General features: G+C 42.5%; 1 protein-coding gene across 1 annotated transcript in view; it reads left to right on the top strand.

Annotated features, from left to right (window-relative positions):
* Positions 1-19,072, top strand: part of snrpa1 (small nuclear ribonucleoprotein polypeptide A') — a 31,643-nt gene extending 12,571 nt beyond the window's left edge. The window contains exons 6-9 of the mRNA XM_087981354.1: positions 7,806-7,885; positions 8,246-8,321; positions 12,773-12,866; positions 18,680-19,072. Of these exons, the coding sequence (XP_087837480.1) occupies positions 7,806-7,885; positions 8,246-8,321; positions 12,773-12,866; positions 18,680-18,741 (312 nt within the window). The 3' untranslated portion in view covers positions 18,742-19,072. The remainder of the gene's footprint in view (positions 1-7,805; positions 7,886-8,245; positions 8,322-12,772; positions 12,867-18,679) is intronic.
* The last annotated feature ends 280 nt before the right edge of the window (positions 19,073-19,352 follow it).

Genomic DNA, 19,352 nt, shown 5'->3' with positions numbered 1-19,352 from the left:
ATACCTGAATGCACAGTTTCCTTGAGATTTTCCCTTATTCATTAGATTAGAATTATAAAATGAAAATTCATTATATTCCACTCTTCTCCCCACTATCTTTTTTTAGATTAGATTACTTACAGTATGGAAACAGGCCCTTCAGCCCAACAAGTCCACACCACCAACCCACCCAGACCCATTCCCCTACATTTACCCCTTCACGTAACATGGCCAATTCACCTAACCTGCATATCTTTGGACTGTGGGAGGAAACCGGAGGAAATCCACACAAACACGGGGAGAATGTACAAACTCCACACAGACAGTTGCCTGAGGTGGGAATTGAACCCAGGTCTCTGGCGCTGTGAAGCAGCAGTGCTAACCACTGTCTCGCCCCAATCTTGCCCAATCTATTTCCATTCTCTTCTTAAATCTTAATATCCCATCCAGCCTAATTCCTCTCGAGTACTCTTCCCTTTAAACACTTTCCAATTCATATCATAAAGGATTTCATTCAGCAAGAGTTTGCTTCAGTGTACTCTACATTATGATAATGTGTGTAACAGAATTCTCTTGCAATTTCCCTTAATTTTAAAAAAAATTAAATCCTCATTGAAATCTCAGTGACAAGTGAAATCCATTAATTCCTGTGTTTTGTCAGAACTTTCTGTACTCTTGATTACCTGTTTCCAATCTGCCTTTGTGATAGGTAGTGTCCCGGAGAACCTGTGCTGCTCCATTGCTTCCACGTCTTCCTTATAATGAGGCACCAAATACTGCAAATATTCCACCTGTAGTATTGTTCAAATTCACCCAGCCCCTGATTTGCTCTGCTGTTTGGTACAAAATCATAAATACTGCCATACCATATTTAGTAACCTAGATATCTGCACACAAAGCCTCCTCTTCATTAATGTAAATTTATGTTCACCTATCTTACTAAGCCAACCTAACTTGGTGACCTAATTATGCCATTGTATGGTCCAGTGATTTTCAGACTTTTACACAGGTTTGATCTTGATCTGATTCAACATTATTAGCTTTGCGCACAATGTTTTGATTTTGGTTTATTGTTGTCACATGTACTGAGGTACAGTGAAAAGTGTTGTTTTGCATGCTTTATAGGCAGATTGTCCCATACAAATTGCATCATGGTAGCATAACAAAGTGCAGTGTTACAGACACAGAACAAGATGCAGAGAGAGTGAGAGATCAGAATTACCATTTGAGATGTCCATTCAAGAGTCTGTTTACAGTCAGGAAGAAGCAGTTCTTTTCTACCTGATGGAAGAGGGTGTAAGACAGTATAACTGGGGTGCGAGGGGTTTTTGACTGTGTTGCATTTTATAAGGGCCAGAAAAAAATGCCTAAGTCATGACTGAAATGATGCAATCATATGACAGGCATTTTGCATTTTATAGTGATCTTACTTAAGACATATCTTCCTCTGTTCGTAACTCTAGTTGTAAACATGGGGGAGAGAGAGAGCGAGCGTGATCCTTTCATACGTGGTGCAGGAGCTAGGGCATGGTCTCAGAGTGTTGCCCAAACCCTTAATGTTGATGAATGGAACTGAACAATGTGTGCGCTGAAGTGGGATAAGAGGTTTTTCTTCAGGTTGGCAACATATTGGGTTCCACAGGGAACATTGCTGAAACTGCAGCTATTTATAATATATAATCATGACTTGAATCAAACAAGTGAATGTACTGTAGCCAAATTTGTAGATTTCATGAAAATAGGTGAAATATTGAGCGGAGTTAAACAACAGAATTACTCATCAATGAGAGAAAAAGAGGGATTGATCACCACCTTCACAGAAATATAGGTGGAAAGGGAACTTGTGAGAGGGATACAAGCAATTGTGAGATACATTGATAGGTTATGTAAGTGGACAAAAGGTTGGCAGATGGTTATCATGTCAGAAAATGAGTAATTGTTTATTTTGGAAGGGAAAACATAATATATTATTAAAATGGAGAAAAGCTGCAGCAAAGGGACTTGGGGTACTTATGCACAACACAGAAATCTAGCACATTGGTGCAACAGATAATCAGGGAGGCTAATGGAGTGTTGGCCTTTTTTCAAAAGAGGTTGGAATCTAAAAGTAGGGAACTCTTATTGCAAATGGTGTTGGTGAGACCACATCTAGAGTACTGGGAGCGGTTTTGGTCCCTTATTTAAAGAAAGACGTCATTTCATTTGCAATTCAGAGAAAGTTCTTTGGGATGATCCTTGGTATGGAGGGATTGACTTAAGATTGAAAACTAAAACGGACTTTCGAAGAATAAGAGGTGATCTTATTGAAACGTAAATGGCTTGACAGGGTAAGTGCTGAGAGGATGTTTCTCCTCATAGGAGAGTCTAGGAATAAAGGGCATGGTGTCAGAATAAAGGGGCATCAATTTAAGACTGAGGTGAGGAGGAATTCCTTCTGAAGGTTGTGAATCTTTGGAACGCCTTGTCATAGAGAATTGTGGGCATAGAGTCTTTCTGTCCAAAGAACAATACAACACTGCAACAGGCCTTCATCCCTCCAAGCCTGCGCCAACACATCTTGCCCTTCCATACGAGAACTGTCTTCGCTAAAAGGATCTGTATCCCTCTATTCCCTTCCTGTTTATGTATTAGCCAGGTGTTTCTTGAATGCTGCTATAGTGTCTGCTTCCACCACCACCTCTGGCAGTATGTCCTAGATACTCACCACCCTTTGTGAAAAATGTGTCTTTCATTTCCCTTTTAAATTTCTCCCCCTGTACCTTGAACCTGTATCCACTAGTAATTAACCTCTCCACTTTGGGAGAATGCCTCATACTTACCACCGTCTCCATGCCATATGCAATATTTTAAATGTGGCCTAACTAAAATTCAAAAAAGCTGCAGCATAACTTGACTACTTAGTGCCACTTCCAATGAAGGCAGGCATGCGGGAGGCCATTTTTAGTGCTTTATCTACCTGCACTGCCACCTTCAGTGATCTGTGGGCCTGCACACCCCAATCACTCTGCATATCAATACTCCTCTAGTGGTTCAACCATTCATTGTATAATTTCCATCTGTACTCGACTTTCCAAAATGCATCACCTCATAATTTTCTGAATTAAACTCCCTCTGCCATTTTAGTGCCCTTGCTTCCAACTGATCCATATCCAGCTGTGTCCTGTGATAATCTTCCTCACTATCCACAACTCCACCAATCTTTGTATTGTCTGCAAATTTACTAATTAGATCAGCTACATTTTCCTCCAAATCATTTATGTAGATCACAAACAGCAGAGGTCCCAACACTTATCCCTGTGGAACACCACGAGTCACAACCTCCATTCCGAAAAGCATCTTTCCACCACTACCCTCTGTCTGTTATGACTAAGCCAGTTCTGTGTTGATCGTGCCAGCTCACTGTGACCTCGCCTTTTGTACCGGTCTGCCATGACAGATCTTGTCAAAGGCTTTATTGAAGTCTATGTAGACAACATCAACAACTTTTCCCTCATCAATCACCTTTGTCACCTCCTCAAAAAACTTGATCAAGTTAGTGAGGCACGACCACCCCCCACAAAATCATGCTGTCTGTCGCTAATAGGGACCTAGGTTCAAATCCTCTCATAGCAGATGATGGAATTTGAATTCAGTTTTTTAAAAATCTGGATTTAAGAGTCTAATGATAACCATGAATCCATTGTTGAAAAAATGCATCTGGTTCAGTAATGACGTTTAGGGAAGGAAACCACCATCCTTACCTGGTCTGGCCTACATGTGACCCCAGGCACACAGCAATGTGGTTGACTCTTAAGTGCCCTCTCGGGAATTTGGGATGAGCAATAAATACTGGCCTAGCCAGTGATGCCGTCATCCCGTGAATGAATTAAAACAAAAAGTCCATTCACTTCCAAATATAGATCTTGTTCCTGAGAGTCTTTTCCAATAATTTCCCTACACTGACATGAGGCTCACAGATCTCTAAGTTCCAGGATTATTCCTGTTACCCTTCTTATACAATGGGACAGTATTGGCTATTCTCCAGTCCTCTGGGACCTCGCCTGTTGCCAGACAGAATACAGAGATGTTTATCAGTGTTCCAGCAATTTGTTCGCTTGCCTCCCTTAATATTCTGGGACAGGTCCCATCAGAATCCGGGGACTTAGCTACCTTAAACCTTTTTAGAAAGCACAACAACTCTTCCTTTTTAATAGCAACTTGGCTTAGAAATTTGACAGTCTCTTCCCTGAAATCATCCTCCACCAATTCTTTGTCTTTGGTGAATACAAAGTATTCGTTTAGTACCTCACCAACCTCGTCATAGAGATATACAGCATGGAAACAGACCCCATGGTCCAACTCGTCCATGCCCACCAGATATCCGATTCTAATGCATGCCCAATTGCCAGCTTTTGGCCTATATCCCTGTAAACCCTTCCTATTCACGTACCCATTCAGATGCCTTTTAAGTGCTGTAATTGTACGAGCCTCCTCCACTTCCTCTGGCAGCTCATTCCATACAAGCACAACCTTCTCTGTGATAAAGTTGCCCCTTAGGTCCCTTTTATACCTTTCCCTTCTCACTGTAAACCTATGCCCTCTAGTACTGGACTCCCCCACCCTAGGGAAAAGACCTTGTCGATTTATCCTATCCATGCTGCTTGTTACTTTGTAAACCTCTATAATGTCACCCCTCAGCCTCCAATGCTCCAGGGAAAAGAATCCCAGCCTATTCAGCCCCTCCCTAAAGCTCAAATCCTCCAACCCTGGCAACATCCTTGTAAATCTTTTCTCAACCCTTTCACATTTCACAACATCCCTCCGAGAGGAAGGAGACCAGAACTGTGTGAAATATTCCAGCAGTGGCCTAATCAATGTCCTGTACAGCCACAACATGATCTTCCAACTCCTGTACTCAGTACTCTGACCAATAAAGGAAAATGTACCAAATTCCACCTTCATTATCCTATCTACCTGCGACTCTAATTTCAAAGAGCTATGAACTTGCATTTTGTTCAGCAGCATTCCCCAGGATCTGACAATTAAGTATATAAGTCCTACTCTGATTTGCTTTTCCAAAATGCAGCACCTCACATTTATCTAAACTAAACTCCATCTGCCACTCCTCAACCCATTGGCTCATGTGATCAAGATCCCATTATACTCTGAGGAAACCTTCGCTGTCTGTTCCACCTCCAATTTTCATGTCATTTTCAACCTTACCAACTGTACCTTCTCTGTTCACATCCAAATCATTTATATAAATGATGAAAAGCAATGGACCCAGCACTGATCCTTGTGGCACACTACTGGTCACAGCCTCCAATCTGAAAGGCAATCCTCCACCACCATCCTCTGTTTCTACCTTGAAGCCTCTTCTGATTGATTGGACCAACCCTTTCCCTGGCTACCTTCTTGCTTTTTATATATGTATAAAAAGCCTTAGGATTCTCCTTAATCCTGTTTGCTAACGACTTTACTTGACCCCTTTTAGCCCTTCTAATTCCTTGTTGAGGTCTTTTCCTATTTTCCTTGTATACTTAAAGGGCATCATCAGTTCCCATCCTCCTAAACCATATATATGCTTCCTTTTTCTTTTTGACCAAGGTCATCTCAAGGTTCACTGTAACTTGCCATACCTGTCCTTCATTTAGGAATGTGCCGTTCCTAAACTCTTAAACACTGCTGTTTGAAATACTCCCATAGGTCCCGTGTGGATTTACCTTCAAACAGTCACCTCCAATCAAAGTTCTCCAGTTTGTGCCTAATATTGTTGTAGTTTGCCTTCCCTCAATTCCTGAAGAAGGGCTTATGCCCGAAACGTTGATTCTTCTGCTCCTCGGATGCTGCCTGGCCTGCTGCGCTTTTCCAGCACCACACTTTTCAACTCTGGTCTCCAGCATCTGCAGTCCTCACTTTCTCCTAGTTGATCTTAACCTACTGCGAATCCTCTTGCAAGATGCCTACCTTGAAGAAGCTCTCCTCCTCCCTCTACAAGGATCTCAGTGAGTCCCTCTCTCACTGCACCCCCAAGGTCATCTCCTCTGCCCTGAAGCTCTTCAGCCACGCCCTGAAACAGACTCACTCCCACAGCCACATCTCTATTCCTGAAGAAGGGCTTATGCCCGAAACGTTAATTCTCCTGCTCCTCCGATGCTGTCTGGCTTGCTGCGCTTTTCCAGCACCACGCTTTTCAACTTCCCTCAATTTAACGCCTTCACCCGAAGACTGCTATTATCCCTATCCATGAGTATCTTAAAACTCACGGTATTATGGTAACTACTCCTGAAATGCTCCCTCATTGAAACTTCACTCACCTAGCTGGGCTCATTTCCCAAAACCAGGTCCAGTATAACCCCTTCCCTGGTTGGACTGTTTACATACTGTGTCAAGAAATACTCTTGAACGGTAATGGTCCTTACGAATTCTGTCCCATACAAGCCCTAAGCACGAAGTGAATCCCAGTCGGTATAGGGGAAGTTAAAATCACCGACCACAACAACCATGCTGCCTTTACATCTTTTCAAAGTCTGTCAACATATACTTTCCTTTTATTATGTGCTGGCTGTTGGAAGGTCGATAGTACGTCGTGATTTAAGGCTGAGAGATTTTTGATCAGTGGGTGAAGGGCTTAAGGAAATGGCAGGATGTTGGATATGAGAAATGTTGGATCCGCTGTGATCCTACTGAATGGTAGTCCAGCCTCAATGGGCCAAATAGCCTACTCCTTTTACTATTTCTTATGATCTTCTGATCATTACACCTATGCCGATTGTTGCTGGAGTTCATATTGTTAGTAAGTTGTTGATGAATAATCTTCCCTATTTTTGCATCATTGAGGATTGTTTTTCCATCATAGAACTATTAATCTAAGTTTCTTACTTTATTGGAACTTGGGAAGTAGTCTACTGGATCTAGCTGTGTTCTTTACTTGATAATACTTTCAGGCCAATGTTGCAATTTTAAATTATTTGCTATTGTTACCTGCTTGGACCTTACTCAAGGTATTTTAGTATAAAAAGTGCACACTGTAATTTTGACTGGAGAGTTTTTTTTTCTCTACTATTTTGTTTTTATTTAGTGACTTGGATTGAAAGGCACACTTTAGCCAATTATGCCATGTAGCTGGGTTTTATGCTATGTTGACTGACTTTAATTAAGTAGGCTCATGATGTTATTTCCAGAGTTTCATCTGAGTGTTAAGATATTAAAGCAGATACCTCATTCCTAGAAATTGCCAAAATCACATTGCCAAAGTAAATAAATCAAGATCCTGATTAATAGCTTTTAGAATAAAGTGGATATTAATTTTTTTTAAGCAGGAACCTGCATTTGTGCAGTGTCTTTAATAAAACTTTGCATGACATTTCAGACAGGATAATAAGACACCTATTCTATATTGTGCTGACTTTAAAATCTGCTCTCTATCTTAAATTATATGTGCTCGATCTTTGACATCTGATTGCTTCCTGTGAAGATTTGTTATACTTTGGTTTTACCTACTCGCCTGCTTTTTCCCATAGTTGCTTTTAGAGTCCAACCAATGTTTGTAATTGTTGCCTCTCTTGAAACTATCAATGTTTTTTAGTGCCGGTGGATGTTCAGTGTGAGCTACAGCATGTTTGATCTTCCTGATGACTGAGCAAAGGTTTCTTAGAAATTACTCCCACCTTCGTAAATGGTTGCAAGTGGTGGGCATTCCTGGGATTCCAATCTGATCCTGTTGCCTTTTGTGCACCCTAGAATAAAGTATAGTGTAGATTATGTCATTGTATTCCTCGAGCTATGGGCAGATGCTACTTGACTTGAAAGAGTCGACTGTAATTGGATGTGATGTATTGCCACAGGAACGTCAGGAAGCGGATCGAATGTTCAAAGGCAAACGTGGGGCGCAACTTGCAAAGGATATTACCAAGAAAACAAAGACGTAAGATACAGATACTAAATTTGACTTGATGTCTTGCCTCAGAAACACGGGATGGGGTTTAAAGATAGATTAAAAACCAGCCCTGATAAAGAAGAGGGCTTTATTTTTTGTGTGGGGAGGGAAAGGTCAGGCTTTCCAAATTGCTGGTTTCTTGATCATGACTAAAGTGCTGCCTTTCTAGCACAATATTGTTTCTGAGGGAAGCTGTTTCAAGTAATGCTCCATTACAGGGAGCAATGTAAAATGTATCAGTTTATGAAAAGATCAGATACTGCACTGGTTTTTAAACTTTGTGGCTTTAAAGGTCCAGAGAAGATTTTAGGGAACTCTTAAATGACTGGTATGTATTTTGTTTTGAAGTTTCACACCAGGTGCAGGATTGTCAGGAGAGAAGAAAAAGACTGGTCCTTCTGCACCTGAAGTAGAAGCAATTAAGGTAAGTTGTATGTGGGTTTGATGGGTAATGTGTTAAGGGTAAAAGCTGGAAATTTGAAATAAAGGGACTGAAGAGAAATGAACAATCATGGGTTAGGTTGTGGAGAGCTACCCTTGGACAGTTGAGAAGTCTTAAAACATAGGCATTTTACTATTTCTTGAAAATAGTTCAGATCAGAGGGGAGATCATTAAAGCCAGTGCTAGAGTAATGTTGAATTGAGCTTGATGAAAAGTTTTTGGGTGAAATGATCAGAGGAAGAGAAGTAAAGTGTGATATTATGTCTTGAAGAGGAGTTTTTATCTTTTTTTTTAAATGAAGAAAGGTTGAGACAGAGGTGCCAAATGGTCTGCTCAAAGCTAATAAGGTAAACACATCTCTTAAAACAAAAAAAGTTTGCGTCAGTGTATCTTAATATATTTTTGAGGGGGCTCTGGTCTGGTCCATAATAAAGGTTCATTCTGCCATTCAATTAGATCATAGCTGACTTAATTTGCTCCACTTTCCTTGATATTTTTACCCAGCAAAAATCTACCAGCAAGAGCTTGGTGAGACATGAATAGAATGGAATAATATTTGGTGAATCTAGTAGACATTTTGCACATCATTCTCAATATGTTCATGAGTCAGATACCTTCTTGATTCAGAGTCAGGGCAATTACTGGGCTAAATAATACTAACTGTATGACCAGCATTGGAGCTGTTAATAGATGGGAGAATGTGTATACAAACACACTTGTATAGAGGCAAATAAAGATCTCTGCTGTTAGAACTTGGGGTCAGTTAAGTGGATGTTAGTCTTAGAATACATTGATCTTATATGTTACTGGCAGTTAGAAGAGGTCTGTATACAGAATTGTTGTAGCAGGGATAGCTTTGCCACAGTGTGGCTTAGGGAGATGCTAGCCATTTTCACTTCAAAGGTAATTGCATCATGCAAAGTGTGATGTTATTGGGAGAAGTTGGGGCTCTAGTTTGGGTTCAGTGCAGAGTTATAGGGAAATTGTGAAACTGTGATATTAACTTGAGGATTCAGGGTGACGGGCATTTGGGGTTAGCTAGGGAGCCCATGAATGGGAAAGAGGGTGGTTAGGATTACTTGACAGCACAGGTTTTAAGATAGTCATACAGCATGGAAACCGGTCCTTTGGCCCAATTCGTCCATGCCAGCCACGTTTCCTAAACTGAACTGATCCCATTTTCCCATGTTTGTCCCATATTCCTCTAGATCCTTCCTATCCATGTATCTGTCCAAATGTCTTGTAAATGTTGTAATTGTACCTACCTTGACCTTTCTTCCAGCAGCTTGTTGCATGTATATACCACCTTCTGTGTGAAAAAATTGTCCCTCAGGTACCTCTCATCTTAAATCTGTGCCCTCTGGTTTTTGACTCCCCTACTTTGGAGAATAGACCTTGGCTATTCACTTCATCTATGCCCCTCATAATTTTATAAACCTCTATAAGGTCACCCCCTCAGCCTCCTATGGTTCAGAGGAAAGGTCCCAGCCTATCCAACCTCTCCTGATAACGCAAACATTTCAGTCTTGGTAACATCCTGTAAGTCTTTTTGATTCACTGGAGAAATTCACCGAAGTCCCTTACACAGTACCTTTCAAACTTCAACCTTTATCATCTGCAAGGATGTGGAAAGCAGATGCATGGAACCACCACCACCAAGATTCCCTCCAAGGCATTCACCATACTGACTTTGAAATATATCACTGTTCCTTCACTGTGGGTTTTTTCTGTGTCAAATTGACTGCATTGGCTTAAGAAGGCATCTCACCACCACCTCAAGGACATTAGGGATGTTAAGAGATAAAAACAGCATTCCTGGTTGAGTTGAAAACCAAGGACAGTGTCAGAAATTTAAACGAGACCCTTAAGTAGTGAAATTAGGAAAAATGTTTTGGTAGATTTTTAGATATTTCTTTTACAAATGGCAATTGGTAATATGTAGCTGAAAATTCTAAATGTGAGACTGATTTTATTTTTAGGTATAGGGATATGGGACAAAGCTGAGGAACTGCATAATTACTTTGCGTCAGCCTTCACGATGAAAGACACAGTGGAGTGCAGGTTCATAGCTCATTGAAAGTGAAGTCACAGGTACATAGGATAGTGAAGAAGGTGTTTTCCTTTATTGGTCAGAGTATTGAGTACAGGAGTTGGGAGGTCATGTTGCAGCTGTACAGGACATTGGTTAGGCCACAGTTGGAATATTGCGTGCAATTCTGGTCTCCTTCCTATTGGAAGGATGTTGTGAAACTTGAAAGGGTTCAGAAAAGATTTTAAGGATGTTGCCAGAGTTGGAGGAGTTGAGCTATAGGGACAGGTTGAATAGGCTGGGGCTGTTTTCCCTAGAGTGTCGGAGGCTGAGGGGTGACCTTATAAAATCATTGGATAGGATAAGTAGACAAAGTCTCTTCCCTGGGGTGGGGGAGTCCAGAACTAGAGGTCATACCTTTAGGGTGAGAATGGAAAGATATAAAAGAGACTTGAGGGGCAACATTTTCACACAGAGGGTGGTGTGTGTGTGGAATGAACTGCCAGAGGAAGTGTTGGACGCTGGTACGATTAAAAAGGAGGGATATGGGCCGGGTGCTGGCAGGTGGGACTAGATTGGGTTGGGATATCTGGTCGGCATGGACAAGTTGGACCGAAAGGTCTGTTTCCATGCTGTACATCTCTTTGGCTCTAAATTCCAAAAATACAAAACCACAGAGATGAGTACGGTGTCCATCACCAAAGAGAAGGTGCTTGAAAAACTGAAAGGTCTGAAAGTGAATAAATCATCTGGACCAGATGGACAACATGCTAGAGTTCTGATGGAGGTAGCTGAAGAGATAGTGGAAGCTTTGGTGATCTTTCAGGTATCACTGGAGTCGGGGAGATAGCGTAGCAATTAAGTTAGCTCGTGGCATGTCCTCGTCACGTTTGTCTGTTAGGTTTCTGCAGATGAAGTTGCAGGCATATCTGGGGAAAGCCACACACGCCAACCAGGTCCTGAACTACAACAGCAACCACCTGAACACACCAGAGAAGCAGTATTAGGACCCTGTTCCAAAAGGGTTACAACACACTGCAACACTCCTGACTAATGAAGGGAAAAAGAAGAACACATCTATAGCGTATATCCCCGCAACTTCATCTGCATATACCTAACAGACCAACAGTGCAACAAGGACATGCCATGAGCTAGCTCAATAGGCATATTGAGACTTCTCTGACCACTGGGATCCATGACAGCCCATAATCCAACAGCAACGATCAGATGACAACATGCAAAGACTGCACGAAACACTGTATAGGACAAACAGGCAGACAACTAGTAATCCGCATCCACAAACACCAACCAGCCACTAAATACCACGACCAGCTGTCCCTAGTAGTACAGATGACAAGGGCCACAAATTTGACTGGGACAACGCAACGATCACAGGACAAGCCAAACAGAGGACAGCCAGAGAATTTCTATAAGTATGGCACTCATCCGCGGACTTCTTCAACATGCACGTAGACCTAGACCGAATAGATCAGCCACTACAACGAACTACCGGAACCAGCACACAGAAGCAGCAGGAATGGAACCAAATAAATTCCAGAAGAGACAGTACAGCAGTGCTTCACAAGAGGCTCCAAAGCACTGAAGATGTCGCCTAGACAGGGGATGAAATGTCTGCAAATCAACTTTCCCGCTCGGCAAGCATACCCACGATTATGACACCAAGATCATCTACCCCTCTGTGTATGCTGTTTATTGTATATTCACTTTTACAATTTGACCTCCCTAAATTCATTACCTCACACTTATCAGAGTTAAACTTCATCTGCCACTTCGCTGTCCAATTCACCAGCCCTTCCATATCATTTTGGAGCTTACATCTCATCTCCACACTGTCCACTACGCAGCCAATTTTTTTGTGTTGTCTCAAATTTCCCAATTGTGCCCCCATGTTCAAGATGCCCCCTATTCCTGATGAAGGGCTTTTGCCCGAAGCGTCGATTTTCCTGCTCCTTGGATGCTGCCTGACCTGCTGTGCTTTTCCAGCACCATTCTAATCCAGACCCCCCCATATTCAAGTCGAAATTGTTAATGTTTAAATCAAACAACAGTGTGACAATTACCCTTTGTTTCCTGGTACTAAGCCAACTTAGGATCCAATACGACATATTACCCTGTGTCCCATGGACTTAACTTTTTTTGACCAATCTGCCAAATGGGGCCTTACTAAATTCCACATAGACAACATCTACTGCAGTACCCTCATCGATCCTCTTTGTTTGCTCTGGCTGTTTTGCCTGGTCACCTATGCTTCATGTATTGTAGCAGTTTAGCACAGAGTTGTGAAATTGCTGAAGGCTTGGGCATTATTGAAGCATCCTGAATCTTTTAATAGTCTGAAATGCTTTATGTTGAAATTAAGTTAAAATCCCTATTTAATTTGCAGAATGCTATTGCCAATGCATCAACACTGGCTGAGGTGGAGAAACTGAAAGGCATGCTGCAGGCTGGACAGATCCCAGGGAGGGACAGGAAGTCTGGTGAGTGGTTATCATTTAGATCAAACATTCCTGAGCAAGGAAAAGCTTTTCTTTCACTAAGCCCACTCAGTCCTTCATGTACACGATGGTTCTGTCATTGAATGCCCATTGTTCTCATTCTTTGAGACACAGTTCTTTACCTCTTTGCGATCAAAATGACAAAACCATGATAGTTACATCTAGGGAGCCTAAACATGACTGACATTGACCACAGTCCTGTGCTCATCAGGCTATGCCTGCAGGTTCTGTAATCTCTCCAAGTTCCAGCCTTGTCTTCTGTACTAGTTTATTTCTACCACTCTAGTAATACTTGTGTTTACTCCCAGTTTTTTTTCTACTATGTATATATGTTGGTGTATCAAATCAAACAGTCTCGCTTGTACTGCTGGATAAGTCCTGCAATATTTTCTGACCAGTAGAAAGCGTACCTTACTGATGGACAATTTAACTCGATTAAAATCTTAAAGATTTATTAGGAAAGCTCTCAATTCTGGAATTTCAAATGAGCAAACAGAAATCATGGTCTATGACGGAACCTGTGAAGTAATCAGGACAAAAGCTGCAGATAATTTCAAGAGCATTTTCAGTAGCAGAACCTCAGAGTGGTAATCCTTGGATTACTCAGTGAGGCAAGATAGATTTATATGTGATGAAAAGAGGGAGACCTTAAGCTAAGTGTTGTGATCAGTTGTAAACATGACTGACAAATTAAACTTTGCAGCTGGTGCCAGAGTCCATGCAAAAAGATAACTAATGTTGTGTGGGAATGTTTGAAGTTTGGCAGGTTTGGATGAGGTGGTGTCAGGATGCAGCATTATTATGAGCTGTAGAGAATACAGAGGACTATGATAAACAATCATCAATAGAGAAAAAAACAGAGACAGTGAGCGTGTGCCTAAATGCATAGAGCAGGCTCAACAAATTTAGTGAGCTACAGGCATAAGTATTCTGATAAAGTAGGAATCACAGAGACCAGGCACAAACTTAGAGATGAGTCCTTAATATTCCTGATCATGTCTTTGTGGATTGTGTCTTGTGCCTCCAGCAAATTACCTACACATGTGGGAATAATCTACAAAGCTGACGGCAATGTTCAACCTGCATCACCTGTATCAACTTCTAAACTAAAAACTGAATCACTCCTGCCTCAGTCATGGGGGCTTCATTATGTAGATGGTGCTTGTGTACATGCTGACGCAAACTGAGATCCAGAACATTGTCTCCTACTTCTCGAAAACAGGAGAGAAGGCAGGCATAGATAATTAAATTCTTCATTTCCAAACAATCAATTCAGCCCTTGTTCATCTGGGGAAAAGAATATTTGAGGGCCAGGATCGCAAATCTGAGACTAAGGTCATGGTTTATAAGGCGGCAATGACCCTCGTGCTTCAGTAAGCGTCAGAGAATGGAAAATCCACAGCAGACATTTGAAAACATTGGAGAAATATCGCCAGTGGTACCTTCACAAAACTTCACAAGTTTGGCAATGAAGGGGGCATAACAGAGTCCTCTTTCAAGCCAGCATGGGTCAGTCAAATACACTGGGTCGAAATTGTTTTCAAACAACTGCTTTCTTCAGAACTCCTGTCACCGGAGACTACCAGAAATGCTTTAGGGATCACACATCACTGGAGTGGTCAAACATTCCCGTTAATTCTTTGACGGTCTTAACTTCTGTCTGAGGAAAATAGTGACGGCTGATTGGAGAAAGAGCTGACCAACATTGTGAGAGACGACTGAAATCATCCCATTCGTGCACTGGACTTGCAACCACTTCAGAACCCATCAAACTAAAACAAATGCAGATGTTGGAGATCTGAAACAAATAAAAACAGACATTGTTGAAGAAACTCAGCAGCTATGGCAGCATCTGCAGAGAGAAAACAGTTAATGTTTCAAGTTCGGTGACTGAGACAAAATGCAGACTGGGTTGCTGCGTATTGGGGCACCTACGTTCTGTTTAAAAAATAACCCTCAGTTTCTGGTTGCCTGCTATTTCAACGCATCACCGTGTTGACATGCCAACATTTCTGTCTCAGGTCTGCTGCTGTGCTCCAGCAAGGCTGAACGCAAGCTGGAAGAAGAACAGCACCTCATCTTCAGCTTGGGATCTTACAGCTTTCAGGGCTCAACATCAAGTTTAACAATTTTAGAGCATGAACATCATCTTCCATGTCTATGACTGTCCCTCACATTCCAGGTCCTGTTATAATGTGGGTCACTTTCAGCTTTTTGTTTCTCTCACCACGCTCTCGGCTTATAACCTCATGCCTGATGAATGGCTTTTGCCCGAAGCGTCGATTCTCCTCCTTGGATGCTGTCTGACCTGCTGTGCTTTTCTAGCACAACACTGTTGACTCTAATCTCCAGCATCTGCAGTCCTCACTTTCGTCTTGCTTTGAGCATAGCCAACCTAATTTCAGCTATTCATATAGTACCCAATGTGACCTGTCTAGATTATCTCCTTCCTTAGTTTAATATCAACAATCTCTTCATCTGTCAATCCTTTTTACTCTGTCTTGAGTGAGTCTCCACCTGTCCACTCACTACATTCCCACCCCATTTATCTGCTGCACCACCTTCTCTTTGTTATTTAATTTGTCTTTCGTATTACAAAGACTCCATCTCACCCACTCCCATCCCCATGCCGATGTTTGCTATAAATTTGGCTGGCACACCGAGGTATTGTGCTGCTGATTGGCACACTGATACATTGACCACTAGTTTCAGAGATCAAAGCTGCGTTTGGACCACAGAGGTTTGCACACTGCAGGGGGAAGAAAGGCATAGTATTCCCTCTCACAGTCTCTTCCTTCCTCATGATTAAATTTTCTCAGACATTTGGTGGCTTTGGGGTGGCAAATTCACCACTGTTCCCATTTACACTTTGCACTTGGGGGACTGGGTATCTTTATATGTTCACATGTGGGTACAGTAAGGTAATTAGAATGGCTTATGCCCAAAACATCGATCAGAGTCGAAATGTATGGTGCTGGAAAAGCACCGCAGATCAGGCAGCATCCGAGGAGCAGGAAAATCCATGTTTTGGGTATAAACCCTTCATCAGGAATGGGGCAGGGTGTTATGGGGGTGGCAGCCTGAGAGTTAAATAGGGTGGGGAAGGTAGCTGGGAAAGTGATAGGTAGATGGAGGTGGGGGGGTGGTGGGGTGATAGGTTGGAGGGGCGAGTGGAGCAGATAGGTGGAAGGAAAATGGTCAGGTAAGAAAGTTCAAGAGGGTGGTGCCAATTTGAGGGTTGGCTCTGGGATGAAGTGGGGGGAGGGGAGATGGGGAAACTGGTGAAAAATACATAGATGCTGTGTAGTTGGAGGGTTCCAAGGTGGAAGACGAGGCCTTTTTCCTCCAGGCGTTGGGTGGCTAGGATTAGGAGGAGGCCCAGGACTTTCATGTCCTTGGCAGTGTGGGAAGGGGAGTTCAAGTTTGGCAAACAACCCCACTACTCTGGCTGACCACTTCAACTCCCCCTCCCACATTGCCATAAACATGCAAGTCCTGGGCTTCCCACTGTCAAATCTAAGCCACTCGACGTGTGTCTGGAGGAAGAACCCCTTGGAACTCTCCAACCATAAAGCATCAATATCAATTTCACCAGTTTCCTCATATTCTCTCCCCCCCACCTCATCCCAGATCCAACCCTCCAACTCTGCACTCTTGAACTGTCCTACCTGTACGTCTTCCTTCCTACCTATCTGCTCCATCCCTCCCCTCTGACCTATCACCATCAGCCCCCCTTCCTCCATCTACCTGTCGCCTTTCCAGCTAACAAACCCCCCCCCCCTACACATACACGCTGCCACCAACACCAACCTCCGATTTACCTGTCAGCACCCCACACCACTATTCCTGACAAAGGGCTTATGCCCGAAACATCAATTCCCCTGCTGCTTGGGTGCTGCCTGACTGCTGTGCTTTTACAGCACCACACTTTTTGACCCCGTACAGGTTGTTCTGGTATAATGTGCATTTCGTCAACGCAAATTGGCTATAACATGATTGACAAATTGTGGAAGCTATTTGGATAACCTGAACTTCCTATTGAACGGGTAAAACAATTTTCTATCGTGATCTTCTACGGGGCACTTTGACAAAGCCCTAGCCAGAGAAACAATAGCCAACCTGCTGAACAGACATAACAGACAACAGGACGTTGAACCCATCAACAAAGATGGCATACTTAAACTACTGGACTTGTGCCTCACAACACACTTCACATTCAACAACCAGATATACGAACAAATCAACGGAACACCCATGGGCTCACCGATCTCGGGACTCGTAGCAGAAGCAGTAATGCAAAGGTTAGAACAAACAGTCTTACCATAAATTCAACCCAAACTCTGGGTCAGATACGTTGATGACACCTTTGTAATCATTAAAAACACGGAAATAGAGAAAACACTCATCAACTCCACACTCTCAGGAATCCGATTCACGAGAGAGGAAGAAAAGGACAACCAACTCCCATTCCTAGACGTGAGGGTACAGAGAACACCAAATGGAGAATTCACCACTAAGGTACACAGGAAAGCCACACACACAGACCAAGTCCTGAACTATGAAAGCAACCACCCCAATACACACAAACGAAGTTGCATCAAGACACTATTCAAAAGGGCCACGACACACTGCAGCACACCAGAACTGCAAAAAGAGGAAGAGGAACACCTATACAAGGTATTCGCCAAAAACGGATATCCTCGCAATTTCATCAACAGATGCCAAAGGGAAAGACAACGGAACGAGGACATGCCGCAACCCAAAGGACTAGCCACACTACCATACATCAAGAACATCTCTGAAATGACAGCCAGACTACTGCGACCACTAGGAATTTTAACAGCACACAAACCAACAGCCACACTCAGACAACAAGTCACCAGAACGAAGGACCCGATACCCAGCATGAGCAAAACTAATGTAGTGTACAAAATCCCATGCAAAAACTGCACAAAACACCAAATAGGACAAACAGGAAGACAGCTAACGATCCGCATCCACGAACATCAACTAGCCACGAAACGACACAACCAGCTATCCCTCGTAGCCACACACGCAGACGACAAGCAACATGGATTTGACTGGGACAACACTACCATTATAGGGCAAGCCAAACAAAGAACAGCCAGGGAATTCCTAGAAGTATGGCACTCATCCACAAACTCCATCAACAAACACATCGACCTGGATCCAATATACCGGCCACTACAGCGGACAGCTGAAACTGACAACCGGAAGCGGAGGGACAGGCCGCTATAAATGCTGGAGGAAACACCACAGAAGCGCTTCACAAGAGGCTCCCAAGCACTAAGGATGTCACCTAGACAGGGGACGAAAACGTTTGCAACAAAAACTTCCAGCTCGGCAAACAGAACCACAGCAATGAGCACCCGAGCTACAAATCTTCTCACAAACTTTGGGGCACTTTTCTATAGCGCGAAGTTGCAGAGGAATGCAACTGTCACCTTGTACCAGATCGCCCTGTATGTGAGTGATTAAAGCAGCTGGTGTAAGTTGAAGAATTTCCCTGCCACGCCCCACCACCTCCCTTCTGGGGGTGGGGGTATGTCAGAAACTGGTCATATTAAAGCAGCTTTTAACTTTCCTTCTCTCCAGGTTCTGTTACCATATGTTTCAGGTGGGATTTGCATGTGCTGCGTGACAGCTCACTTGTTCTGATGCATATCTCTCTTCAGAAGCTAGTCTGGTCAAAAGTGATTTATTAAAAATAGCTTATGTTTCAATTGAGTAATTTTAGTACAAAATCAGATAAATGGTTTACTCTCATTTTCCAGGTCCTACTGATGAAGTTGAGGAGGAAGATATGGAAGAAGATCCAGTTACCAATGGCAATTAATATATGCTTGTGTTAAGTCCTTGTTTCACAGCCTCCACTTTTGAGGGAGGGTTCCTCAGTTTTGTGTGTTGGTGGATGAACTCAGGCCTCAACAGGAGCCTGTTTGGCTTTCTATATCTCATTCCCAATTGGCTGGTAGTAGGTATACAGGCATCTCCACCAGCTCACTGCCCACACTTGTCAGTGCTCACTACAGTAAATATTGGTTTCTGTTGCATTTATACTGTTGAGTAGCAAATTCACTCAAATGTAATTATCATGTTCAGACTATAAAATGTAAACTTTTGTTTGCCAGGCAGTTTTGATAATAAACGTTTTTTTTAAGTTTCAACATTGTTGTTGGTTTTGATTTATGTTTAGTTTGCCCTTTGTGTTTGAATGAAGAATTGCCCAATAAGAGATTGAGTGAGTAGTCTGAGCCTATATGCCCTGGTGTTCAGATTAAGAAATTATTTTGTTGGAATGTGAAATATTTGAGGCTTGGCAAGTCAGTCTGTTTGCAACATGTTTTAGATTTACAGCTTAGATTTAGGGGCCACATCTTATTTAGGAATAAAATGAGGAACGTAAGTCAACGAGTTCTGAATGTTTGTAATTATGTACCTCAGAGC

The sequence above is a fragment of the Chiloscyllium plagiosum genome, unplaced genomic scaffold, assembly GCF_037043375.1.
Source record: "Chiloscyllium plagiosum isolate Xiang-an unplaced genomic scaffold, Cpla_swu_hap1 HiC_scaffold_39, whole genome shotgun sequence".
Classification (NCBI taxonomy): domain Eukaryota; kingdom Metazoa; phylum Chordata; class Chondrichthyes; order Orectolobiformes; family Hemiscylliidae; genus Chiloscyllium; species Chiloscyllium plagiosum.
The sequence above is the reverse complement of the archived record's forward strand: the minus strand, read 5'-3'. Positions and strand labels throughout refer to the sequence as shown.